General features: G+C 47.4%; 1 protein-coding gene across 1 annotated transcript in view; it reads left to right on the top strand.

Annotated features, from left to right (window-relative positions):
- Positions 1-27,507, top strand: part of LOC147660758 (uncharacterized) — an 80,048-nt gene that overhangs the window by 6,550 nt on the left and 45,991 nt on the right. Inside the window, exon 2 of the mRNA XM_086951480.1 lies at positions 17,157-17,244. Within this exon, the coding sequence (XP_086807606.1) occupies positions 17,157-17,244 (88 nt within the window). The remainder of the gene's footprint in view (positions 1-17,156; positions 17,245-27,507) is intronic.

Here is a 27,507-nt window from a genome sequence, read left to right as displayed (position 1 = left end):
TATCATGTTGCATTTATTGCACATCATCACATTTTATAATGTACAAATGTTACACCACTGTAGTGTTGCACCAGGTGAATGCAAACAACAAAACACAGGCAGTATATTCATACCAGCTGAGAACAGTGTGACAACAGAAGTACTGCCAGAGTATTTTGCACAGAAATAAAGCAACATGAACATAACCACCAGCATCAGACACAGAAAAATGGGGAAAGGTGCAGTGTTACCTGCAGCAACGGTGTGACAGTGCTAGTATTAACTTTATCTAGCATGCAGAGCACTGCTGCTATAGTAGTGTTATCTATACCCCACTGTTGAGGCCCAGTAGCCCCTCCTTGCCTGGGGGCCCGAAGAGAGCCTGACATTATTCGCCCAACAGCTCGCTAATTACAGTCAAGACACTTGCAAAAGTGCAGCAATAAAAACATAATTCTAGGTCTCATGGTAGATTAAAGGACAGGTCACAGTCTCACACACATCTAGGAATGCTCAGGGTATAGCATCCCCACATGCACTTTCGCGACTCCTCTGGGGTATGAAGTGATACATAACCTGACTTCAGAGATCAATGAATGCCATACATAGATAAAAACAGAACAATCACTAAAAAGACAATAATATAGCAGTTATAAAAGAGAAAAGGATGCAGACATGTGGGATAGCTCGGAGGAATGATTCTTGAGAGGAGGCTATACATAGGCACGCGTTTTGCAGGCATGGGGTAGGACGTGATCGAAATATCTTTGGCTGCTTTCTGAACTGTACGAGAAAGGAGTGTAATGAACGGACGTCAAAATTTAGGAGCTTGCAGGGAAAAGGATTGACCGCCCATGTGTTTTTTCCATTTCTGGCTCTTGAATCTTCCTGGGGTTCGGCACCACGACATGCAGAACCATACTATCAGCACTGGCTTTGACCCCTCCACAACAGCATAGCAACCTAGGCAGAAAAGATGACCCAGCTAGCATCTAACACATCCATCCAGGAACTTCAAATGCTCCGACGGTCAGTCTCAATATATTTCTAGGATTCTAAGGGGGCAGGGTCCTTTGTTGGGTACCCTCAGCATCTCACGTGGCCCTCCCTCGGTCACTCACATCGGTTCTCTTGTATGGACCGGCCATGGGTGAAGTGTGAAGGGGCATAATGCTATGTGGAGAAGCTATGCGAGGGAGAGGTGCTCAGTCTCCCCCATGCAGTGTACAATGCAATGGTTTTGCAGCAGCCAGACGCTGCGCTGTGGGTAGCGGTGCGTCGTACAACAGTGCTTGCAAGTGTCCCCTGCTCGTGCATAGTGCACCAGCAGCACCTGGTTCATTGATATACATTGCTAGGTGTGCACAATTTCTCCCTCTAACCAAGCACACTAGTGCAGGAGGTCCCACATTTCTCTCCCGCAGGTCCCCTTACTTCTTCGCTGTGTTCGTCAGGTGTGGCGCTCCTCTTCGAGGCATGCCGGGAGTCGTCAGCCGAGCTCGTGCTGTCTTTGGCAAGGAACCTCGCTGCGTGGCTTAAGCCAGTCGGCGGCTTAAACAAGATCCTTCCTGCAGTAGCAGACAGCGGAAGTGCTGCCCTGGGAGCTGGAGTCCCGCATGCCCTTTCGGCAGACAGAAAAACCTGCACATCAACTACAAGCACCAGAAACAATTGGAACAGAGGCTCAGCCCCGACAGACAGAGACTAGAGCGCAGGGTTGCTAGGTATGGAATTTTAGTTATCAGCCTGACATTTCACATACTGCGTATGCGTTTAAGTAATTTTTCACTGTGCTTATTCTTCCATCATTATAATGAGAATTTAGAAACCCTTTTCTTCTACTGTAGATGAAGCACGCCCTCTACAGCTATTTTATATTAAAAGTATTCAAACTTCAAACGCATAATAACATCTCTCTGAACCAGCGTTTCTTATCATTTTGCCTTCTGTAAAAGCCTCCGCTGAATCACTACTGGAAGCTGGGGACCCCCACCTAAGCAATTGCTATGATTGGAACCTCTATACAAACAAGCCCAATCCTCCTCAGAGCAAAGCCCAAAACCAAACTGACACCTTACTAAAAATAGCCCAAATGATGATCGACATTAAAAATTGCTAAAAATCAAAACAATATAAACAACAAAGCAGGAGGCATGGCGCAAGACGTACCCCTAGTACAACTGTGGGATTAAGAGGAGAAGGGAGGGAGGAAAACGGTATGTAAATGTAATTAGCTATGGTGCAGGAACTACACACAGGCAAATAGAAACAGGAGAAGGGGTTGGAGCCCAAGTCTGGCATGTGACACGTGTCACTCAGTCATGTGGCATATGCCACATCTGATGTGACATATGCCATAGATTTTCTACTTGGTCTTTCATTATTATCATTTGAGCATTTCCAAAGGACTATGTTTCACTCTGCTTTCACTCTGCTAAAATAAATAAATTGTTTAAAAAAATAAAAATAAGATTAAAAAATAATTTCCCGAGGTGGGTCTTGAACCGTGGTCAAAACTCACTCAAAGCCCCTGCACATAGACTGTGAGCCACCTACTCTGCTGAAAGCTCCCCAGCCAAAGCTATATATGTCATAAAATAAGGTTGTCAGTCCTTCCTCTATTTCTATTGTCTTTGGACTATAGATACCAGAAATCTTCTCTCCATTTACATTCTTTAAATACAAATAGCCCTTCCTTTCATACAGTCTGCCACTAGCCCCATGCATTTCCAATTCTTACACAATCATCCCCAAATTCTCATTCCACTAAATAAGTGATTTCTTTCATAGCAAACCTGTCCCCCCTATCCACGTGCCACCCAGCATGCCATTATCAATGCATGCCTGACATGCACTATGAGTAAGGAGGCCATAGTTCTCCTAGATACTGCTAGGGGGTCATTTACAAAGGCACAGCTTTCATTTGTGGAATGTAGAAATAAAATAAAAAAAAAAAAAAAAAAAAGAAAGCTTTTCCCTTACCTGGGGTTTGAACCCTGGTCAAAACTCACTCACAGCCCCTGCACATACACAGTGAGCCACGTAGTCTGCTGAAAGTTTCCCAGCCAAAGGTCTTCATGTCATAGAGTAAGGTTGTTAGTCCTTCCTCTATTTTTATTGTCTTTGGACTTTAGATACCAGAAATCTTCTCTCGATTTACATTCTTTAAATACAAATATCCCTTCCTTTCATACAGTCTGCCACTAGCCCCATGCATTTCCAATTCTTACACAATCATCCCCAAATTCTCATTCCACTAAATAAGTGATTTCTTTCATAGCAAACCTGTCCCCCCTATCCACGTGCCACCCAGCATGCCATTATCAATGCCTGACATGCACTATGAGTAAGGAGGCCATAGTTCTCCTAGATACTGCTAGGGGGTCATTTACAAAGGCACAGCTTTCATTTGTGGAATGTAGAAATGAAATAAAAAAATAAAATAAAAAAAAGAAAGCTTTTCCCCACCTGGGGTTTGAACCGTGGTCAAAACTCACTCACAGCCCCTGCACATACACAGTGAGCCACGTAGTCTGCTGAAAGTTTCCAGCCAAAGGTCTTTATGTCATAGAGTAAGGTTGTTAGTCCTTCCTCTATTTCTATTGTCTTTGGACTTTAGATACCAGAAATCTTCTCTCGATTTACATTCTTTAAATACAAATATCCCTTCCTTTCATACAGTCTGCCACTAGCCCCATGCATTTCCAATTCTTACACAATCATCCCCAAATTCTCATTCCACTAAATAAGTGATTTCTTTCATAGCAAACCTGTCCCCCCTATCCACGTGCCACCCAGCATGCCATTATCAATGCCTGACATGCACTATGAGTAAGGAGGCCATAGTTCTCCTAGATACTGCTAGGGGGTCATTTACAAAGGCACAGCTTTCATTTGTGGAATTTAGAAATAAAATTTAAAAAAAAAAAAAAAAAAAGAAAGCTTTTCCCCACCTGGGGTTTGAACCCTGGTCAAAGCTCACTCAGAACCCCTGCACGTACACAGTGAGCCACTTAGTCTGCTGAAAGTTTCCCAGCCGAAGGTCTTTATGTCATAGAGTAAGGGTGTTAGTCCTTCCTCTATTTCTATTGTCTTTGGACTTTAGATACCAGAAATCTTCTCTCGATTTACATTCTTTAAATACAAATAGCCCTTCCTTTCATACAGTCTGCCACTAGCCCCATGCATTTCCAATTCTTACACAATCATCCCCAAATTCTCATTCCACTAAATAAGTGATTTCTTTCATAGCAAACCTGTCCCCCCTATCCACGTGCCACCCAGCATGCCATTATCAATGCATGCCTGACATGCACTATGAGTAAGGAGGCCATAGTTCTCCTAGATACTGCTAGGGGGTCATTTACAAAGGCACAGCTTTCATTTGTGGAATTTAGAAATAAAATTTAAAAAAAAAAAAAAAAAAGAAAGCTTTTCCCCACCTGGGGTTTGAACCCTGGTCAAAGCTCACTCAAAGCCCCTGCACATACACAGTGAGCCACTTAGTCTGCTGAAAGTTTCCCAGCCGAAGGTCTTTATGTCATAGAGTAAGGTTGTTAGTCCTTCCTCTATTTCTATTGTCTTTGGACTTTAGATACTAGAAATCTTCTCTCGATTTACATTCTTTAAATACAAATAGCCCTTCCTTTCATACAGTCTGCCACTAGCCCCATGCATTTCCAATTCTTACACAATCATCCCCAAATTCTCATTCCACTAAATAAGTGATTTCTTTCATAGCAAACCTGTCCCCCCTATCCACGTGCCACCCAGCATGCCATTATCAATGCCTGACATGCACTATGAGTAAGGAGGCCATAGTTCTCCTAGATACTGCTAGGGGGTCATTTACAAAGGCACAGCTTTCATTTGTGGAATTTAGAAATAAAATTTAAAAAAAAAAAAAAAAAAGAAAGCTTTTCCCCGCCTGGGGTTTGAACCCTGGGCAAAACTCACTCAAAGCCCCTGCACATACACAGTGAGCCACGTGGTCTGCTGAAAGTTTCCCAGCCAAAGGTCTTTATGTCATAGAGTAAGGTTGTTAGTCCTTCCTCTATTTCTATTGTCTTTGGACTTTAGATACCAGAAATCTTCTCTCGATTTACATTCTTTAAATACAAATATCCCTTCCTTTCATACAGTCTGCCACTAGCCCCATGCATTTCCAATTCTTACACAATCATCCCCAAATTCTCATTCCACTAAATAAGTGATTTCTTTCATAGCAAACCTGTCCCCCCTATCCACGTGCCACCCAGCATGCCATTATCAATGCCTGACATGCACTATGAGTAAGGAGGCCATAGTTCTCCTAGATACTGCTAGGGGGTCATTTACAAAGGCACAGCTTTCATTTGTGGAATGTAGAAATGAAATAAAAAAATAAAATAAAAAAAAGAAAGCTTTTCCCCACCTGGGGTTTGAACCCTGGTCAAAGCTCACTCAAAGCCCCTGCACATACACAGTGAGCCACGTAGTCTGCTGAAAGTTTCCAGCCAAAGGTCTTTATGTCATAGAGTAAGGTTGTTAGTCCTTCCTCTATTTCTATTGTCTTTGGACTTTAGATACCAGAAATCTTCTCTCGATTTACATTCTTTAAATACAAATATCCCTTCCTTTCATACAGTCTGCCACTAGCCCCATGCATTTCCAATTCTTACACAATCATCCCCAAATTCTCATTCCACTAAATAAGTGATTTCTTTCATAGCAAACCTGTCCCCCCTATCCACGTGCCACCCAGCATGCCATTATCAATGCCTGACATGCACTATGAGTAAGGAGGCCATAGTTCTCCTAGATACTGCTAGGGGGTCATTTACAAAGGCAAAGCTTTCATTTGTGGAATTTAGAAATAAAATTTAAAAAAAAAAAAAAAAAAAGAAAGCTTTTCCCCACCTGGGGTTTGAACCCTGGTCAAAACTTACTCAAAGCCCCTGCACATACACAGTGAGCCACGTAGTCTGCTGAAAGTTTCCCAGCCAAAGTTATCTATGTCATAAAGTAAGGTTGTCAGTCCTTCCTCTATTTCTATTGTCTTTGGACTTTAGATACCAGAAATCTTCTCTCGATTTACATTCTTTAAATACAAATAGCCCTTCCTTTCATACAGTCTGCCACTAGCCCCATGCATTTCCAATTCTTACACAATCATCCCCAAATTCTCATTCCACTAAATAAGTGATTTCTTTCATAGCAAACCTGTCCCCCCTATCCACGTGCCACCCAGCATGCCATTATCAATGCATGCCTGACATGCACTATGAGTAAGGAGGCCATAGTTCTCCTAGATACTGCTAGGGGGTCATTTACAAAGGCACAGCTTTCATTTGTGGAATTTAGAAATAAAATTTAAAAAAAAAAAAAAAAAGAAAGCTTTTCCCCACCTGGGGTTTGAACCCTGGTCAAAACTTACTCAAAGCCCCTGCACATACACAGTGAGCCACGTAGTCTGCTGAAAGTTTCCCAGCCAAAGTTATCTATGTCATAGAGTAAGGTTGTCAGTCCTTCCTCTATTTCTATTGTCTTTGGACTTTAGATACCAGAAATCTTCTCTCGATTTACATTCTTTAAATACAAATAGCCCTTCCTTTCATACAGTCTGCCACTAGCCCCATGCATTTCCAATTCTTACACAATCATCCCCAAATTCTCATTCCACTAAATAAGTGATTTCTTTCATAGCAAACCTGTCCCCCCTATCCACGTGCCACCCAGCATGCCATTATCAATGCATGCCTGACATGCACTATGAGTAAGGAGGCCATAGTTCTCCTAGATACTGCTAGGGGGTCATTTACAAAGGCACAGCTTTCATTTGTGGAATTTAGAAATAAAATTTAAAAAAAAAAAAAAAAAAGAAAGCTTTTCCCCACCTGGGGTTTGAACCCTGGTCAAAGCTCACTCAAAGCCCCTGCACATACACAGTGAGCCACTTAGTCTGCTGAAAGTTTCCCAGCCGAAGGTCTTTATGTCATAGAGTAAGGTTGTTAGTCCTTCCTCTATTTCTATTGTCTTTGGACTTTAGATACTAGAAATCTTCTCTCGATTTACATTCTTTAAATACAAATAGCCCTTCCTTTCATACAGTCTGCCACTAGCCCCATGCATTTCCAATTCTTACACAATCATCCCCAAATTCTCATTCCACTAAATAAGTGATTTCTTTCATAGCAAACCTGTCCCCCCTATCCACGTGCCACCCAGCATGCCATTATCAATGCCTGACATGCACTATGAGTAAGGAGGCCATAGTTCTCCTAGATACTGCTAGGGGGTCATTTACAAAGGCACAGCTTTCATTTGTGGAATTTAGAAATAAAATTTAAAAAAAAAAAAAAAAAAGAAAGCTTTTCTCCACCTGGGGTTTGAACCCTGGTCAAAGCTCACTCAAAGCCCCTGCACATACACAGTGAGCCACTTAGTTTGCTGAAAGTTTCCCAGCCGAAGGTCTTTATGTCATAGAGTAAGGTTGTTAGTCCTTCCTCTATTTCTATTGTCTTTGGACTTTAGATACTAGAAATCTTCTCTCGATTTACATTCTTTAAATACAAATAGCCCTTCCTTTCATACAGTCTGCCACTAGCCCCATGCATTTCCAATTCTTACACAATCATCCCCAAATTCTCATTCCACTAAATAAGTGATTTCTTTCATAGCAAACCTGTCCCCCCTATCCACGTGCCACCCAGCATGCCATTATCAATGCCTGACATGCACTTTGAGTAAGGAGGCCATAGTTCTCCTAGATACTGCTAGGGGGTCATTTACAAAGGCACAGCTTTCATTTGTGGAATTTAGAAATAAAATTTAAAAAAAAAAAAAAAAAAGAAAGCTTTTTCCCACCTGGGGTTTGAACCCTGGTCAAAACTTACTCAAAGCCCCTGCACATACACAGTGAGCCACATAGTCTGCTGAAAGTTTCCCAGCCAAAGTTATTTATGTCATAGAGTAAGGTTGTTAGTCCTTCTTCTATTTCTATTGTCTTTGGACTTTAGATACCAGAAATTTTCTCTCGATTTACATTCTTTAAATACAAATAGCCCTTCCTTTCATACAGTCGGCCACTAGCCCCATGCATTTCCAATTCTTACACAATCATCCCCAAATTCTCATCCCACTAAATAAGTGATTTCTTTCATAGCAAACCTGTCCCCCCTATCCACATGCCACACAGCATGGCATCATCAATGCCTCACATGCACTATGACTAAGGAGGCCATAGTTCTCCCAGACACTGCTAGGGGGTGATTTACAAAGATATAAAAGGATGTCGTCAGCTTAGAGCGAAATGCGATCCTCAAACTCCGGGGTCCAGCTGATACCACTCATCGAGGGCTGCCAACGCAGCCAGGCAGCGAGCGGTTCCAAGGCCAGAGCAAAGAGGAGAGGGGACAACGGGCATCCCTGTCACGTTCCTCTCCCCAGTACAAAGGGACCAGAGACTTTGCCATTCACCACTACCTTGGCCAGCCGCTCCTTGTATAACAGTTTTACCCATCTGATAAATCCCAGTCCGAAACTAAACTTTGCCAGCGCGGCCCAAAGGTATGGCCACTCCACCGTATCGCAGGCCATCATTGCATCCAGGGATGCCAAGATGGCTGGCTCACGTATGGACGCCACTCTCGCGAGGACTCCATGGAGACGCCGCAGGTTCAGTGTGGTATTGCGATGTGGAATAAAGCCGGACTCATCAGGATGGACTAAATCACCAATGACTGTTATCAGGCGATTCACCAGAACCTTAGCCAGAATCTTAGGCTCGGCGTTCAAAAGTGAAATGGGCCTATAGGATGTACAATGTTCTCGCGGCTTTCCCTCTTTGTGGATAACTGCAATGGTTGCGAGCCTTTGATCACGGTGGAGGAGGCCCGCATCATGCGATTCAAGAAACATAGCCCGGCGTTATGGCGCTATCTTGTCGGGTCTTAGTTTGTACAGTTCAATAGGGAGCCCGTTTGGTCCCATCACTTTGACTGAACGCACTGAACGGATCGCCAGCACAATCTCATCAGCAGTCAGTACAGCATCGATCAATTCCCTGTCTTCGTTAGCTAGGCGGGGTAAAGCTATGTCTCGCAACAACAAGTGCGAGTCAGTCAAAAGTAACTTTATTTCGATTGAATTTACAATCATAACAAGTGCATTTAAAAACGAATATTTACAACAGTATAAAAAATTCCATTTGCTCATTAATTACTAAAGAAAGTGGAGCGCTATTGCTTCAAAACAATAAGAAATCGTTCAAGTTCAACTAAACACTGACACTCTATGCACAAATATATTATCACATTAGTCATCTGCGCGGAAATAAAGTCTTAAGGAGCAGTGGTTAGTAATTGGGAATGGATTTTCAAGCAGGTTTTGAGGTAGCAGGCTACAGTTTTGGCAACATACGGGGTGTCTAAGTATTGAAGTGCCAAAAGAGCCGGTCTGCATCTTCTCAATCCTAAGTGCCGGAGAAGTGGGACCAGCCAACGTTTCCGCGGGGTCTCATAAAGACTGCAGAAGAAGGTTACATGCAGGGTTGACTGGCGAGTATGACCATCACATGGACAGTTAGCTATTTCACGTGACCAATCAGAGGGCACAGGCAGTGAGACAAGCCGATAAAATACATCAAACCGAAATCTGGTTAAAACATATCTCTCATAATTAGACAAAAAAAAAGACAGATAAGGTTGAATGCCATAGGAGGATTGAATCATCGTTAAATGAACATTTGACTTTTTACCAAGTTCTGAACACAAACGTAAATTGCTTAAATGGGCGACACATATTTTTTTCAAAGTTTTTCTAGGTATAGCCAATAGAGATTCAGGGTCAGTGAAATATGCAGGGCAATTCAGATCATTTAAAAATTTAAAAACATATAACAGCCAGGGAATCTTTTTCCAATAGGTCAGTGTGAGACAGTCAGATATTAGTGACCTAGTAAGATGACATTGCTCCTGAGTCCATATACGATGCCATAGGAGAATCGGCTGGTACCTAATGATGTCAGTTAGATACTCCCAGCCGAGCTCCATATGGGTGCCGTAAGTAGGAGCACTTCGGGGAAGGGCTAATATATATTTCAAAAAGTCATTTTCGATAATTTGAAGCTCATCTGCGGGCGTATAGCCCCATACACCAGCCCCGTACGTGGCCACGCTCATGCATTTAGCTTGGTAGATCTTCAAAATCACAGCAGGGACGGGCTTGCCCAGTTTCCTTGAGAATGAAGTCAACGCCGATGTTGTGCGTTGAAACTGCAATTTCTTGCTGGAAATGGCAGGTTTCCAGGACAGATGCTTATCAATGAGAATACCTAGATAAGGGTAGGTGTTAGCAGTTTCTAACCTGGTCTTCTCAATAAAAGGAGATTTGCATTTTTGGGCTTTCTTGCCAATATTCATAACAAAAGTCTTGGACTTATTAACTTTAAGTCCAAGAGAAAGCATGAATTGGCAGTATTTATCTAGTTGAATCTGTAGTTGGTTAGGTGTCCTTGCTAGGATGACAGAATCGTCTGCATATAATAATGCAGGGATTGGGCGGGTGTTTATGCAGGGGAGATCTTTACTTTCAACTAGCATCGCTTGCTCCAGTCCATTAGTGTAGATGTTAAATAAGAATGGAATAAGGACGCAACCCTGCCTAACGCCTTTTGCAATGTTAAAGGATTCAGAAAGGTCCCCTTTGATGCTGTATCTCACACAAGCTTTTGCATCCGAGTATAACTCTCGGAGGAAATTCAGCAGTGCAAGATCTATGCCCAGATTACTCAAGATCGCCCATAGCTTGGAATGAATTACGCAGTCGAATGCGGAACTCAAGTCCACATAGACTAGGTAAAGATTACCGCCTTTGGCCCAGGCGTATTTACCCATAAAAGCAGAGTCAGTTTTAAGGCCTGTTCTACAGTGCCCAGACCCTCCTGGAAACCAAACTGTAAGTCTGTTAAGATCTTATTCTCTGTGGCCCAGTCCCGTAGTCGTTCCAGAATTAATCTGCCGCGACCTTGCCCAGAGAATCCAAGAGGGAGATGGGCCTGTAGCAGGCTGGGTTGTCCCGTTCTCCCTTTTTAAATATGGGTAGGAGCACAGAAGTGGACCAAGAATCAATAAGGCCGATCTGAGTCACTGCGGACATGACCTGGGTAACAATTGGGGACCATAAGTCTATGTTGCTAACAAAGATGTCTAAGGGGACCCCATCAGGAACGGGCGCTTTACCGGTCTTTGAGGAGGTCAGCGCCGCGGTCACCTCCACTAGATCGAAGTGGAGGTCAATAGGGTAGATATTGTTACTAGTGACAGCTGCCGCCTCTAGTCTAGGAGCCTCAGTTGTCAAGGTGGGGTCCCCGAAGATCTGCGAGTAGTGTGCTACCCATTTATCAGCGGGTACTGCCACGTCAAGATGCCGTACAGCAGTTGCATCAGCTAGGAAAGGGGCCTTAACTGTTCTCCAAAACAGGGTACAGTACTTGCTTAGTGTGCTCTGGTGTAGTTGGGCCCAGAGATTATTTTTTATTTCCCGTTTACGGGATTTTTGTGCCATCTTATAGTTTTTTCTTAAAGACGCAATTAGGGGCTGGTCCTTGACTTGATTGTGTAGAGCGTTTTTTAGTGCACGCTGGGCTTTACGGCAATGGGAATCAAACCACCCACTGGAATCCTTATCGTTATTGTGAGTCTTATGTTGGCGAGTAAGCTCTTGTCTGATGGCTTCTAAGATTTTAACGAAGCTAGAGAGGATCAGCTGAGGGGATGATGACATCTCCAAACAGTGATAGATTAAGGGAAGGGTTCTTTGGATGATCTTGCTAGTGGCCTCTGAGGGATTGATCATCGACCATTTGAGAGTATAGCCATTAATTTTACTCATCTACAGGGAATGCTGCGTTAAGAGGCTTGTTTTTGGACAGGCTGAGGATGGGGTATTTAATACTATAGTGGTGCTGTTTGAGTAGTGATCGCTTGAGGGATCGGTACCAGTTGTAAAGTGTTTCAATCGGTTGTTTAAAGATTGGGAACATAAGATAAAATCAATAATTGTGCTAAATCCTCTACCGTGAAAAGTCATCTTGAACTCAACAGCAGGACTCACTAAAATGTTCGCGAATTCAAGTACTAGAGCAAAAATACAGTTATTTAAAGCGTCACCAACACTACTGTGGGCGAAGTGGGCCAGGGGGGCGTCGTGCTCGTCTTGGAGCCCACAAATACCTTTGTTATAGTTGTTACACAAATAAACATTGAAATCCCCACCCCACACAACATGGCATTGTAGCTGTTGGTTCTTGGCTTTCTGATCTTGTAAATATAAAGTGATTTCCAACAAAGATTTTACACAGTCACCAGGCGTGGAATTATTGTACATATTGATGAAATAATAACAAGAACTATTGTCTGGAACTAATTTGAGAATTTGAAAGATTGGAAAGACTAACGGGACTTCCGTGGTCGTAAAAGGAATTAAGTTGGAAATGTAAATGGCTAAGCCACCCTTGGGTCTTCCATGAGTGGACGGTATGGCCGGAAGATGGAATGTTTTGTAGCCCTGGATGTGAATAGGATCAATTGCCCAGGTTTCTTGAAGGCAGATTAGCTTATATTTATTGGTCACTTCTAGCCAGGACTGGAGATGGATTTTGGATCTAAGGCCAGCTACGTTCCAGTATATGACTGGAAGATCCTGGGTTGATGAAAAAATAGGGTTTGAAAACTGAGGTTCAGCAGAGGAGTGTGGGGGTTGGGACAAGGACTGAGTGGTTGGGACGGAAAGGGAGAGGGTAGGTTTTGGATCACTGACTTGAAGAATAATAGGTTGTTGGCTCAGAGGTGAGTCAACTGGGGTAGCTGACAAAGTGTGACACAAATCCTGGTGAGTAGAAGTTGACGGCTGTTGGGTCAAGGGTTGCTGGGGAGGACAAGACTCGGGCTGGGTACCAGACAGGGGTGGCAAAATAGAGCCGACCGTCCGAGTGCTCTTACAGGAGTGTTTGGGGTTGGGCGGAACATTGTTGGGGCCACTGTCTGAGATGGGTAGAGTTGGTGGTCAGTCCACCATATCCAAACAGTCATATCTATTGGATAATGGTGGGCCTCTCCAGTTTTTAAAGTTGTTAAAGTGGCCTGGTGGTGGATTGCTAAAACCGTACCCAGACCACTGGTCTCGATCTCTAATCCCACCCCAGTTCCCTACCCTCATCCAGGACCACAGAGGACCAGCGTTACGTCGTGTAGTCGGGGGATAGAAGTACGACAGATTGTGAGTGGCTATCCCTTCAGTAGAGGTATGATCACCCCAGGAGCAGATATGCTCAACTGTATTGGGATCTGCAAAGTTTACTATAACGCAGTCGCCCTGGATGTTTTTCGGTTCGTTGCCTAGCCAAGGCACTCTGCGCACTGTAGTAACTCTGTTGTCCATAAAGATTGGAAGAGGTCTGTTGCTGGACAACCATTATATTACTTTGTTTTTTAAAGACCATACCGGTTCGTCTTAGTTTGGGGAGAGTTCCGGAACACCAGTCATTATTACTACATATGGAGAAGCCTCGGTGGGAGATGAATAGGGGGAGTCCTTCTCTTACGGTTTTTCGGAATGGTATTGAATCCAGTAGAGTTTTTGGGATGGGTGGGGGCAGGAGTGGGGACTGCGGTGGTATAAAGGGAAGAAAGAGGATTTAAATGGGTAGATGATGTTGGGTTGGGATTGGTTGCAGAATGTGACGGTAAGGGATTAGTGGATTTGGGAGGTGGTTGCGGCTTGTTTGTAGGTGTTAAAAAATGTTTTTGAGTAGGCTTCTCTGGGGCTTTTTGTTTGTTGGTGTTGGGATTCTGCGCAGAGGTTACAGGCTTTGATGTTTTTACGTTTAAAGTAGTGGGCCTACCTTGCGCCAAGTTGGAATCCTTCTTGTTTCCCTTACTTTGGTTTAGTCCTAGAGACAGTTGAGTTAGTTGGGACTGAACCAAGTGTAGAGCCTTTTCAATTGGTTCCAAGTGGGATTTAAATAAATCTCCAATTCTGGTAAGCAGTAAGCTATCGTTGCTACATGTGTTAGTTGTAAGGTTACCATTTTCCATGTCTCCTCCACTGTCATAGCTACTGGAGCTAGTACAGCTGATATTCGGGTTAACAGAGATAGGATCCACTGCTTGTGCACTTGACAGTGAAGGAGAATGGTGGGGGGTTGAAGGGTTAAAGATTTGCGGGGGAGGATCAGAGACAGAAGGAGTTGCAAGGATAGTTGTAGTTGAAGGAATGGTGGAGTGGTGGGACTTAGTCGTTGCCTTCTTCTTCAATTTTTTGGGAATTGCTCCTTCTCGTATACCCCTGGCTATTGGGTAGGAGGGGGGATTATCTGGTTGGGTATCCTCTCAAACTGGCGATGGATACGATCCGCCCTATTATACTGGATGTCCTTAACACCTCCATCTCCTCCAACTCCGTTCCCCCGCCATGGAAGTGCGCAATGGTTAGAGCGTTGCTAAAAAAGCCTAATCTCGACCAAAGTAATTTAGCAAATTACCGTCCCATCTCTTTGCTCCCATGGTTGAGCAAATTGCTTGAAAGGCACGTAAACAACATCCTAACCAACTATCTGGAATCAAACAATCTCCTGCGTGCCTCCCAGACAGGGTTCCGTCCGCGACACGGGACGGAAACTGCGCTCCTAGCGGTTACGGAAGAAGCGAGAGCTGTGCTGGACCGGGGTGGGAAGGTCGCCATCATTTTATTGGATCTGAGTGCCGCGTTCGACACGGTGAACCATGTCACGCTGTTGCAGCGACTAGCGGACATGGGCGTGTCGGGCGCGGCCCTGGAATGGCTGACGTCTTTCTTGACTGACCGGTTCTTCCAGGTCTTTGAGGGAGAGGCAGTGTCATCTAAACATTCTCTCAGGTGTGGGGTTCCTCAGGGCTCCTCCCTGAGCCCCACCCTGTTTAATGTTTATATGGAGCCACTAGACAGGATAGTCCAACCCTTCGGTGTGCGTATTGTCACCTACGCGGACGATACCCAACTGGTGGTCTCTTTAGACCACCCGGAGGGTTCGTCCCACACCTTAGGTCCCTGTCTAGAGGCGGTCGCCAGCTGGATGCACTCCTCCTGTTTAAAACTTAATGGAGAGAAAACAGATGTCATTCTGTTGGGGAATTCTTCCCCCTCTGTTTTCACATCCATCTGGCCAACATGTCTGGGCGAGCCCCCAACTCCCAAGCCCCAGATAAAGAGCCTAGGGATCTGGCTTGACCCAGCCTTGAATTTTTCAGTTCAAGCCACTAAGATCGCAGCCACCTGTTTTGGGTTGATGAGGATGCTGCGGAAGGTGCTCCCCCTGCTTCCTTTTCAGGCCAGGAGGATTCTTGTCCAGGCCCTTATATTGTCGCGCCTGGATTATGGGAACTCTCTTTTTTTGGGAGCCCCCTCCTTTGTCATCCAAAAGCTCCAAGTCACCCAAAACAGTGCGGCCCGCCTCCTTTACAATCTGCCTCGCCGACAGTCAGCCAGGGACGCCTTAAGAGAACTGCATTGGCTCCCTATTGCGGCTAGAGTGCAATTTAAATCTATGTGTATTTTACACAAGGCCTTTCATCATACTGGTCCCGCAATCTTGCAGTCTGTGGCCACCCCCTACGTGCCTGGGCGTTCTCTCCGTTCTGGCTCCCTTCAGCTGGCCACCTCCGTCAGAGTCAAGAAGGCTCGATGGGGTGGTCGCTCTTTTTCACATAACGCGGCCAGGCTCTGGAACGCCCTCCCCCCAGCTCTTCGGGAAATCACTAACCATCTTGCTTTTAGGAAAATTCTTAAAACACACCTGTATGCAAAAGCTTACTGATCTGCCCTGCGTATGCGTTAATAAAGAGTAAGTCATGAGCGCTACGAGGCCTCCGGGTAGATAGCGCTATACAAGTGTAATTTAATAATAATAATAATAATAATAATAACAAAAATAACTGGAGATTTTTCAAGAGAGAAATGGGATTCGGAAAGATCTAGGGATGCGGATAGGTCCACTGTGCGAGGGACGGTGTGCATTTCTGCATGTGCTGTCACTGGAGGGGGCAGATCAACAGGACGAAGTGGGGTTTTTGCAGTGGCCAGTAAGCCCATTGAAGAGCGTCTGTCAATCATCAGGTCCTGTGAGATCCTCCGGTCCAATAGAATGATACCCTGCTCAATGGCATCGTTAGCTTTCTTTATAAATTGGTCTATTGGCCCAATGACCTCAGCTGCAGATTGAGCCTGCTTTTTAACAGTATTCCTGGTGGTTCTCGGACACATTGTACCATAAGGATCGTAACAGTAGTAAGGTACAATGGAACTTCTAAGGCCAAATAGCAAAAACTGGCGGGACCTAAATAGATGTTTTGTCAGTGGCAAAATATAAAAGCAAACTGAAAATAGGGTGGCCCAGTCCAGTCCTGCCCGGTCTTGAACGGGCTTAAACGGGCCCGCCCTTGGCCCGGGCTTCGCCCGCGTTTCGCCCCGCGCGCGTCCCGCGGTGCGTTTGGGTCTGTTCAATTTTTGGTGAGCTAGTTAGGGGGCGTGGCCGCCGGGGGAAGAGGCACCAGCTGTTAGGTGTAGAGGCTGCTGGTCCTCGCAGTCCCCCGGTGGAGCCAACAGGTAGCCTCAAGGTCTAGTGCACGCTGGGAGCTTGCAGGCTGTCCGCCGATTTTGGAGAAGCTCCCACCAGCGGCGCGACCTTTCCTGTGCAGATTAGGTGTTGCAAAGCGCCCTCCGAGTTCAGCGTTCAGGTATCCTCCTTGTTGGCAAGTAGAGTTTAAGCAAATGAGCGGCAAATGCGAGTCCTCTTCGGGTCTGTCCGATACGGGAGAATAAACCCCCTGAAAATATTCTGCGAAGCGTTCCACTATTTTCACTGGGTCAGTAACTCTCATACCACTCTGACTTTCAATCACCGGAACCACCCGACTCGCTCTCTCCTTCTTGTCCAGCCATGCAATCAATTTACCTGCCTTATCCCCAACATCATACAAACGCCCCTGCTGCTCTCTACTCATGGATCTGGCAGCGTCAGTGACCAGTGCTTTATAATCACTCTGTTTGAGACTAAGAGCATGAAATTTCTCCTGAGTAACATCATGTTCCAAATCTTTTCCAACTCGTCTATTTCGGATTCAAGTCGGATTACTTCTTCATGTTTACTCCTCTTGGCACAGGAAATCAACGACAAAGCCTGCCCACGGATAACTGTTTTGAAAGCCTCCCAAAGTGAAACAGCAGAAGACACTGACCCCAAGTTTTCAAGTAAATAGTGCTCTATAGACTTAACCAATGCTGCACGGGTCCTAGGGTTGCGGAGGTACCATGTGTTTATGGGAGCTAACCTCCCTTCTGCTCCAACACCAGTATCCAACACCATGAGTAGCGGGTAGTGATCTGAAATGCCACGAGGCAGATGTCTAACCTCCTTAACCATCATGGCCTGCGCCACTGGCATCAGTACATAATCAAGCCTAGAGAGGCTGCCATGTGCCCCGGAGTGGAAGGTGTATTGTGTCTGCCCAGGGTGTAGCAAGCGCCGACAATCTACTAATCCCAAAGTGTCCATAAGCCTACTCAGCCAAGCCTTTGATCCCAGCAGGTCCCTAGGTGGATAACGATCTTCCCTCCCACAAACAACCGAAATAAAGTCACCACCCACTATCAGGAATCCTTCCGGGAGATTCAGAAATGCTTTACCGATATCTTCAAATGTGGACTATTGCAGACCAGGTGGGACATAAACAGACATTAGAAGTATGGTCTTTACCTCCCATCTGCCCACTATTACTGCATAACGTCCCCTGTCATCATAAATCACCTCGTCAATTTCCAAGGGGAGGGAGGCTCTGATCATTACCCCCACCCCGAGACCCGGAGGTGAAGCCCGAATGAGCGACAAGACGATAACCTCGTCTGCTCATGGATGAGCAGGAATTTTCTATAAGGTGTGTCTCTTGTAGCAGGACCACATCTGGTGACATTCTCTTGAGTAGTTGGAGAACCACCCCTCTTTTAATTCTGTCCCCTAGACCATTGACATTCCATGACATTAGTCTCAACCCCCTATCCCCCATCCCAATAGTGCCCAGCACCCCATCCCAGAGAAAGAAAGACTAAGCAATCCATTACGATGAGGTGGAGGTCGGCTGGTCCCCCACAGCTTCATGGCTGCCATGGGGTAGTGGTGTAATCAAGCGGGTCAGAGAGTGCTGCTATCCGCCTGGAGGAAGACCTGGGTTTGTGAACAAAAAATATCTCTTTAGACTGTGTCAGTATCCTGGAGTCATTGAAGGCTCTGGCCCCGCTGCCATTGCATGTAGCTCGAAATTAGCACCTGTCTTATTATATACAGCATCGCCGTACAATCTCCTCCCCAGTCGCCACCCCGCTCCCGCCTCCCAGCTGCTCCTCCCACGCTACGCCCTCGCCACTATCTACTTATGACAGATGCATTTACGCGCAGCGGGCGCGCCCTAAGCGCGCCGAAGGCGCGCCAAAGGTAAGCCCGTCTACGTCCATCCGCGCCTTGACCGCGCCTAGCGGAAGACCCCCTGGCCCACGCAAAAACCACTCCACCCGCCTAATGTACGATGTCGCAACCCTCTCTGCACTTAACACCGGCCGACTACCCGACTGCCACCGAGCCGCCCCAGGACGCACCCATGGACCCTTCACCTGCCAATCCTGCAAGTTCTGCTGCATCAGGACCCACACTGCAACCACTACCGCCAAACAGAGCCCAAACAACAACCACCTAAAGTGGATCCTGCTCAACACGCGCCCGGTCCCCAAACACGCCATTGAACTATGGAACCTACTCAACACCACATCACCGGACGTTGCCTTTCTTACAGAAACCTGGATGAACGCCTCATCAGCGCCCAACATCTCCGTAGCCATCCCTGACGGATACAAGATCATCCGAAAGGACCGCATCAACCAAACAGGAGGAGGTATCGCCATCGTTCAAAAGAACTCCATCCGCATTACGACCAGCTCCGGCGACACCCTCACAGCTGCCGAACACCTTCACTTCCAGATACACACCGACCCCAAGACCACACTTAGAGGCACCCTCATCTACAGACCACCAGGACCACGCACACAATTCAGCGAAGACATCACCGACTTTATCAGCCCACACGCCCTCCCCTCCGAGGACTACATTCTCCTAGGGGACCTCAACTTCCACCTGTAGAAGAACAACGACAGCAACACCACCACCCTTCTGGACAACCTCGCTAATCTCGGACTCAAACAACTGGTAAACACCCCCACAACCACGCTGGACACACGCTGGACCCAATCGTCTCCTCCAGCAAGCATGTTTCCTTCAACCACGCCACAGGACTCCACTGGACAGACCACAGCTGCGTCCACTTCAACTTTAGAAAGACCACGACCCACCACCACCCACAACAAGTCCCCCGCAGAAACTGGAACATAATTACCACCGACCAACTCACCACATCGCTAAACCAAAACCCTCCCGCCAAATCATCGGACCCAAATCAAGCAGCCGTCAATCTCGCACAATGGATCACCCACTGCGCTGACGAATTAGCACCCCTGAAAAACCATCACAACAACAAAGGTAGCAAAAAAGCCTCCTTGTTCAATGACGACCTCAAGAACTCCAAAAAGAACTGCCGCACCCTCGAGAAAACGTGGCGAAAAAACCCAACCACAGACAACATGACCGCCCTCAAGGACGCCACCCGCAAAGACCACCAGCTGATCCGATCCTCCAAGAAATCAGCATTCCAGGATCGAATCCACAACAACGCCCACAACAGCAAGGAACTCTTCAGCATCGTCAAATAGTTTACCAATCCCAGCGCCGTCTCCAGCGACATCACTCCCTCTCAAGACCTCTGCGACTCACAAGCATCATTCTTCCACAGCAAAATCGCTGACATACATAACATCTTCGGCGACCAGTCCACCCCCCTTACTACCGAACTGAAGCCCCCCACCACCACCCTTTGCACCTGGAACCCGATCAGCACCGAAGACACCATCCGCTTGATGAACTCCATACACTCCGGATCACCAACCGACCCAAGCCCCCACCCTGCCAGTCGTTTGGTCTGATCATTTTCTTGCCCATTTTGAAATACCATCTACTATGGCTTCTCCGGCCAGCGCCACGAGACAGCAGGGCAGCAGTTATAGGGCACTTCATCGGGTGACCCCTGATATGCTCACGCATGCTCTGGTTGATCACCCTGTGTCTTGTACTGGTGACCTGGAGAAAGATCTGGAGAGCCTGCAATCCTGGCTTCTTGCCAGACTAAATGAGCTCGCTCCTTTACAGCCTCCCAGGTCCGCTGCTCGACGGGTCTCTGCCCCCTGGTTTACGGAGGAACTAGCCCACGCCCGTAGGCAATGTAAAGTTGCTGAGCGGGCTTGGAGAGCCCAGTATGAGCCTGAGGCTAAACAACGTTATAGAATCATGATGAAGTCATACCATGATCTAGTCCTTCAGAGCAAGAAATGTTATTTCGCCAAAAGGATTGACGACGCAGCTAACTCCTGTAAGGAGATTTTTTCAATTGTGCGTGAATTCACTAGCCCCCGGTCCATCTTTACTCAGGGTGCTCCAGTGGAGACCTGGGCTAACACTATTGCCAACTTCTTTACCACCAAAATTAGGCAAATCCAGGTTTCTTTCCCGTTGAGAGCCCCAGATGATGTGTCTGTGGTGCCGATTGAGACAGCTTCTCTGTCTCCCTCAGGCCCAGCTCTGCTTGACTTTCCTCCCCTTTCGGTTGTCACATCTTTAGCCTTGATGAGGAACCTTAAATCGGGCTCACCGTTAGATCCGTGCCCCGCAAAATTTCTAGCAAAAATGGCAGACGCCATCAACCCCATAGCCAATCCTATCCTCAATTTATCCCTGAGCCAGGGCTTTCTGCCCCAGGCCTGGAAGCAAGCCGCGGTCATCCCCCTGATTAAGAAGCCCTATCTTGACCCAGAGGCACCTTCTAATTATAGGCCAATCTCGCTCCTTCCAGCACTGGCTAAGATCCTGGAGAAACACGTGCACAGCGTGCTTTCCAACTTCCTGGAGTCTAATGATTTACTTCATGAATCCCAATCGGGCTTTCGCTCCAACTTAAGCACCGAGACGGCGCTATTGGAAGTCTCGGAGATCGTTAAAGAGGTGCTGGACACGGGAGGCAGGGTGATGTTAGTCATGCTAGACCTGTCGGCGGCGTTTGACACCGTCCCCCATGAGGATCTCCTCACTAGGCTTCGTGACATTGGGCTAGGGGGGACGGTGCTCAATTGGTTTTGTTCCTTTCTGGCAAACCGCCGCCAGACGGTCTGGGTCCCACCCGGATCCGCCGAGATGCCGCCGTTGGGAGTCGGAGTGCCTCAGGGCTCTATTTTGAGCCCCACTCTATTTAACATCCTTATGACCCCTCTGGCGACATTGGCGGAGTCCTATGGGGCCCGGATCGTCTCTTATGCTGACGACACCCAGCTCCTTTTCACCTGTCATAAGAGCGAAGAGTTCGATGGAGAAAGGATCCGTGAGTGCCTTGGGGCTGTTTTTAGCTGGTTTTCACACAACAGCCTTAAGTGCAACTCGGACAAATCTGAAATACTATTCTTCGGATGCCCATCAGAACCAGATTGGCAGGGATGGTGGCCTGCTGACATGTTCCCTCCCACTCAGTCTTGTAAGTGGGCGAAGAACCTGGGAGTTAAAATTGACAACGAGCTCTCGCTCAAATCCCAGGTTTCCACTCTTACGGGAACATGTTTTGGGATTCTTAGAATGCTGCGCAAGTTCTTTCCCCTTCTCTCGGAGCAACATCGGAGGATCACTGTTCAGGCCCTCATAGGGTCCAGATTGGACTATGCCAATGTCCTATATCTGGGCTTGCCTGAATATCTCTTCCAGCGTCTGCAGGTCACCCAGAACGCTGCTGCGCGCGCTATTTTTGGCCTTCACCGCCGCACTAGTGCCTCTAATCTCCTTGTATCCCTTCACTGGCTTCCGGTGCGGAAGAGGATACTGTTCAAGGCCATGACTCTTGCCCATAAGGCCTTGCATGGCAATGGTGCCAAGTATCTTCAGAGGAGGCTGGACTTCTATCGACCTGCACGATCCCTCAGGTCAGAAGCCTTGGCTTTGGCTCGGGTGCCACGCATCAAAAGGGCTCGGCTAGGCGGCCGGTCCTTTAGTTTCCTTGCTCCTCAGCTATGGAATTCTCTACCGGTGTCCCTGCGAAACACCGCAAACCTGCTTGTCTTCAGGAAAGACTTGAAAACCTGGTTGTTCGCTGGATAATCTGTCCCCTCTTCTAGGCCCCTGCTTTGTTATTGTTATGTTTTCTAGCTCTTTTCTCTGGTCTGGAGCTCAAAGCGCCGGGACACTCCTTTGGAGTAGCCGTTGCGCTATAAAAGTCCCATTTTAACATAACATAACACATCTTCAACAAGGCTGACTCCATCATAGCACCCCATCTCGGGGATATCATCAACTGCTCCCTCAACACCGCCACCTTCCAGGAAAGCTGGAAACATGCCGAACTCAGTGCCCTACTAAAGAAACCTACAGCAGACCCCACTGAACTTAAGAACTACCGCACCATCTCGCTCCTCTCTTTCCCTGCCAAATTCATAGAGAAGACCGTCAACAGTCAGCTCGCCGCCTTCCTCGAGTCCAACGGCTCCCTCGACCCCTCTCAGTCTGGCTTCCGAGCCAAACACAGCACCGAGACCGCCCTCTTCGCAGCCACAGACGACATCAGAACACTACTCGACAACGGGGAAACAGCTGCCCTCATCCTCCTGGACCTCTCTGCAACGTTTGACACGGTCTGTCATAGCACCCTAGTACAACGCCTCAGTAACGCCGCGATACAAGGAAAAGCATTGGATTGGATCATCTCTTTCCTCGCCGGAAGAACCCAAAGAGTCCGCCTCCCCCTTTCAGGTCAGAGGCCACCGAAGTCATCTGCGGCGTACCACAAGGATCATCGCTCAGCCCCACCCTCTCCAACGTCTACATGAGCCCCCTCACATCCATCGCACGCCAACACAACCTCAACATCATCTCCTACGCTGACGACACACAGCTGATCCTCTCCCTCACCAAAGACCCAAACGTCGCCAAAACCAACCTACACGAAGGGATTAAAGACGTAGCCAAATGGATGAAGAACAACCGATTGAAACTGAATTCTGACAAGACGGAAGTACTCATCCTAGGATCATCCCCCTCCGCATGGGACAACTCATGGTGGCCACCGACACTGGGCAGCGCACCCAAAGCAACGGACCATGCTCGCGACCTGGGATTCATTCTAGACTCCTCCCTCTCGATGACCAGACAAGTCAATGCCGTCTCATCATCATGCTTTAACATATTACGTATGCTCAAAAACATCTTCCTTTGGATCCCCACCGAAACAAGAAAGACAGTCACCCAAGCACTTGTCACAAGCCGACTGGACTACGGAAACACCCTCTACGCCGGAACCACAGCCAAATTACAGTAAAGAATTCCAACGCATTCAGAACGCCTCTGCCCGACTCATCCTAAACATACCCCGCCACAAGCACATATCCGGTCACCTGAGAGACCTCCACTGGCTCCCCGTAAACAAGAGAATAACGTTCCGTCTCCTCAGCCACGCACACAAGGCTATCTACGACCTAGGACCTAAATACCTCAACTCGCGCCTGACCTTCTACACCCCCACCCACCAACTCCGATCTTCCAATCAAGCACTCGCCGCGATTCCACGCTTCTGAAGAACTACCATGGGAGGAAGGATCTTTCTCCTACTTAGCGGCCAAAACCTGGAATTCTCTCCCCACCCACCTCCGCCTCACACAGAAACAACTCTCCTTCAGAAAACAACTCAAAACTTGGCTGTTTGATAAGTAGCGAACACCCCCTCCTCAAGCGCCTTGAGACCCTCTGGGTCAGGAGAGCGCAATACAAATTTTAACTTGACTTAACTTGACTTGGATCGGCCATCGATGTGTCTCAAACCCTGCAATGCCATGAAACACACAGCCGTATTGGATCTTAGATCCAGCAACAGAAATCCATGCAAAGTAACTCTGCATATAACTTGCCTTAATGGCGTAAGTTACAACCCTACCATGTCAAACCCAGGGGCGGCTGGTGTACACGGGCAAGGTGGGCGTTGCCCTCCCACCCTGTGGGGGACTGTGGGGGACTAACAAAATGCATGATGGAACACTGAGCAGTTAGCAATGCATTTTGCTGGCTGCTTGTGCTCGATAAACAAACATGTTCGAATGTTCTTTTTTTAAGGGGGTGGTGGAGGATTGCCTTTGTTCTGCACATGCTTTTGGCTGGGCGAAGATTTCTTCGACCTGGAGCCATAAAGCAGGGCAGTGACGACACACTGGAGCGTGCAGCCTGTGTCTCACTGCCAGAATAGCATTTATATTTGGGCGTTATTCCTTTGGCCCAGGGAGGAGTTGGAGGCCCTCCATTAGTTTCAATGGCTGAGGGCGGGACAGTCCGGGCGGCTTTGATTTTGTGGGGGTGTGGCAGTGGCCATTGCCTCTTCCACCAGACCTAGCAACAGTTTGTTGTTTTGCATGTGATTGATTTGCTGGGGTCTGGGGGAGGAGTCCAAAGACCACCAAATTCCAGTATTTCCCAGTTTTACTTTTGGCTTGCTTCGTCGTGGCTGGCTTGTGCGTGCTATCATTGCTATTGCCATGCTGTGTACTGCAGTCAGGGCACAAGTCCTAAAAAAAGAAGTGGGGGTACGCACCAAGTTAGGTGGTGTCACCGGAAGTGACGTCACAACAGGAAGTGACGCCACGAAATTTACTTTCTCCGTCTGAAATGCGTGAATACACACAAGATACATGTAGAAGTATAATACTGCAGTAAGTGGCAGTCACTCAAAACACAAGAACACACTATACACAAGACCCATTCCTCAGATTACACGGTTATTACAGACGGCACTACGGGCATCTGTCGGTGTCCCTGGAAGTGACATGCTCGGCGTGTTGACGGCGCAGCTCCTTGAAGCCTTGGTGCCTCGTTTGTGCTCTGAGAAATGCTGGCAAGGGGAGGGCGTGAGGTGGAAGGGGAGATTAGTCTGAGGCTTGGGTGCATTTAGAAGGCTCTCATTCACGAGCAGGTGCAGACTCAGGCACCCGTTCCATCTTTTGGGCAGGGGGGACGGCGTCCACCCGGTAAAAACACAGTAAAATAAGTGGTGAGACGCCGTCCACCCGCGTGGTACCCTGACTCGAGCCCTGACTGCAGTCCTCCTGGTATTGAGTCGAGACGAGGAGCCTGACGAGGAGCCTTGAGAAGTGAACGTCGAGGTCAGGGCAGGTCACGGTAACTACAACACACTGGTAAGTGAAAGGGATCCCGCCACCACCCACAACAACCTCCTAATTATATTTATAGGGGCTGTTGTGTTTTTAATTTTGTCGCTGCAGCCTGCGTTAATTATGTACTTGTGTGTTACACTTAACTTTAGTAGTACTCTACTGACTGCGCGACACCTGGGGGATGGGCCACTGCCGGTAGGGGGTGACTTTGATTCGATCCATAGAGCCCGAGGCGGCGAGGCCTTGCCCTGGTGGCGTACGTTGTTTTTGGTTGGCTACTGGGCTTTTTGTTTCGTTTGTGGCACTGGGACTCCGGCAGCAGACAGTTTAAGCAGGGCTTTAAGTAGGATGAAAAAACTGGGGGGTCTCTCAAAGGGGCGTGATCAGTGTACTTAGGGGCGTGGCTTTAAAACACTTACTCTAAAAATCTGTGCTTAGCATAATGTGATACCCGACTTGTATTTTGCGGTTCCTGTCATTGCATCCAGATATGTGATACAACAAGTAACATCATACCTACAATAAGTCAGGACTATTGGCTTTGTCAATGGTTATTAGTTGCATAGGATAAATAAGCTGTAACTATGGCTTGTTACATATAATTTTGAAAAAGTTTCCAATTAAAGCATTGTTGACCCTACCACAATGTTGCTGCTCTTGCGTTTCAGAAAGAGAAGGGAAATCCAGAAAGAAAATGACTCTTTAACCGCATCGCTGCTGCGGTTATTTTTGCGCTGTGCGGCTGTTTTCTAAAAACCGCGTTACATGACGAGCTCAGCTCGTCATCAGCATCGAAGTGGTTAAAGGATTTCCCTTCCCCCACAACGCTCACCTGACATGATGTCATGCCGTCACTTCTCCACTAGTGAGTAGTGAGAAGTGAGCAGTGTGGGAAGTGCATAACCACGTGCTTACTGTCTCCAAAAGGGTCTTTATCAGGCTGTTTTGCGCCCTGCACTTTTTTCCAGACTGCAGTGACAGCAAACTGCTGTCACTGCAGTCCGGAAAAAACGGACCGCCTGTACCAGGGCTCAAAACAGAGCCCGATAGAGACCCGTTTCGAGGTCCCCTGAAAAAAGCTGCCGGTGCTCAGACCCCTTGAGACCCGGCCCACTTAAACTCCTGAGTTTAAGCCTCTGTGGGCCTTTGTGTGCAGTGCAGAGTGCACACCCCCACTTGGTAGGTGGGGGTGGTGGCACTTAGTTTACTAGTGTATGTTACAGACACGCAGGTTCAGGTTCATTTTATTTAATTTTTATTTAATGCATTTTTATGCAGCGCAGACTTTACCCGAAGGTGTCAGAGCGCTGTACAATAGAAGAAGTCGTCGTTCGTGCAGACGCAAGGCTGGTCCCAGGCACTTGCGGAAACACGCAATCCCTGGCTCCCGGTGCTGTTTTCAGACTAAATGCATGCCCGAAAGAGTATGTGCAATCAATGGCCATGACAGCAAGAATAGCGCCCTGAAGACCAGTATCTGGCATGTAAGGGCTGTGACACTGAACCGCTTAAATACGGGGGTGCTTCCAGGAGACTAAAGGACTAACCCTGGGTTGGTAGATGACTGACGTGCTCATCTGGGGCAGGCAATGTCAGTTACCTCTCAGACAAGTGCTTTTGAAAGGGGCAGTTGTCTGAGAGGGTTGTTGTTCATGCCAGGCATGCCTGACCCCCGGCTCCCCTGAGTGCAGAACCCACTTCACTTGGCTTCAATTGCTTTACTGACAGCAAACACCCGAAAATCCAGGGGAAAAGAAAATTATACGTGAAGGACAAAGCAATTCTTTAAATCAATAAAATCGGAAATCAACGCAATAGGCGCTCCTGTATTTGACCGTACAGGCCCAGTTTTTTGACGTATGTCCCGGTGTTCTGACACCTTTCTCCCAGGGGTGTTACACAGGCCCACGCAGCCCCCGCAGTGCGGGGGGCCCTGGGCTTCAGGGGCCCGCGGGGCCCCCTCACTCAGCAAAGCTAGCAAACAAGCGTCTTCGTTGCGCGCATGCCATGGCCTCTTCTTTAATGGAATGGTGCTGTGCGCACGCACTGCCAGCCGGCCTCTTAATTATTGAAATAGTTGGTGCCCATGCGCACGCCCGGGCTCTGGCGTAACAGATACCACTGCTAACCCAGGACTGGGGCCCACCTCGTGCAGCCCAGATCAGACAG

This window comes from Lissotriton vulgaris, unplaced genomic scaffold (assembly GCF_964263255.1).
Source record: "Lissotriton vulgaris unplaced genomic scaffold, aLisVul1.2 SCAFFOLD_6235, whole genome shotgun sequence".
In the NCBI taxonomy this organism is placed as follows: Eukaryota; Metazoa; Chordata; class Amphibia; order Caudata; family Salamandridae; genus Lissotriton; species Lissotriton vulgaris.
Note: the sequence above shows the minus strand (reverse complement) of the source record. Positions and strands in the feature narration are given on the sequence as shown.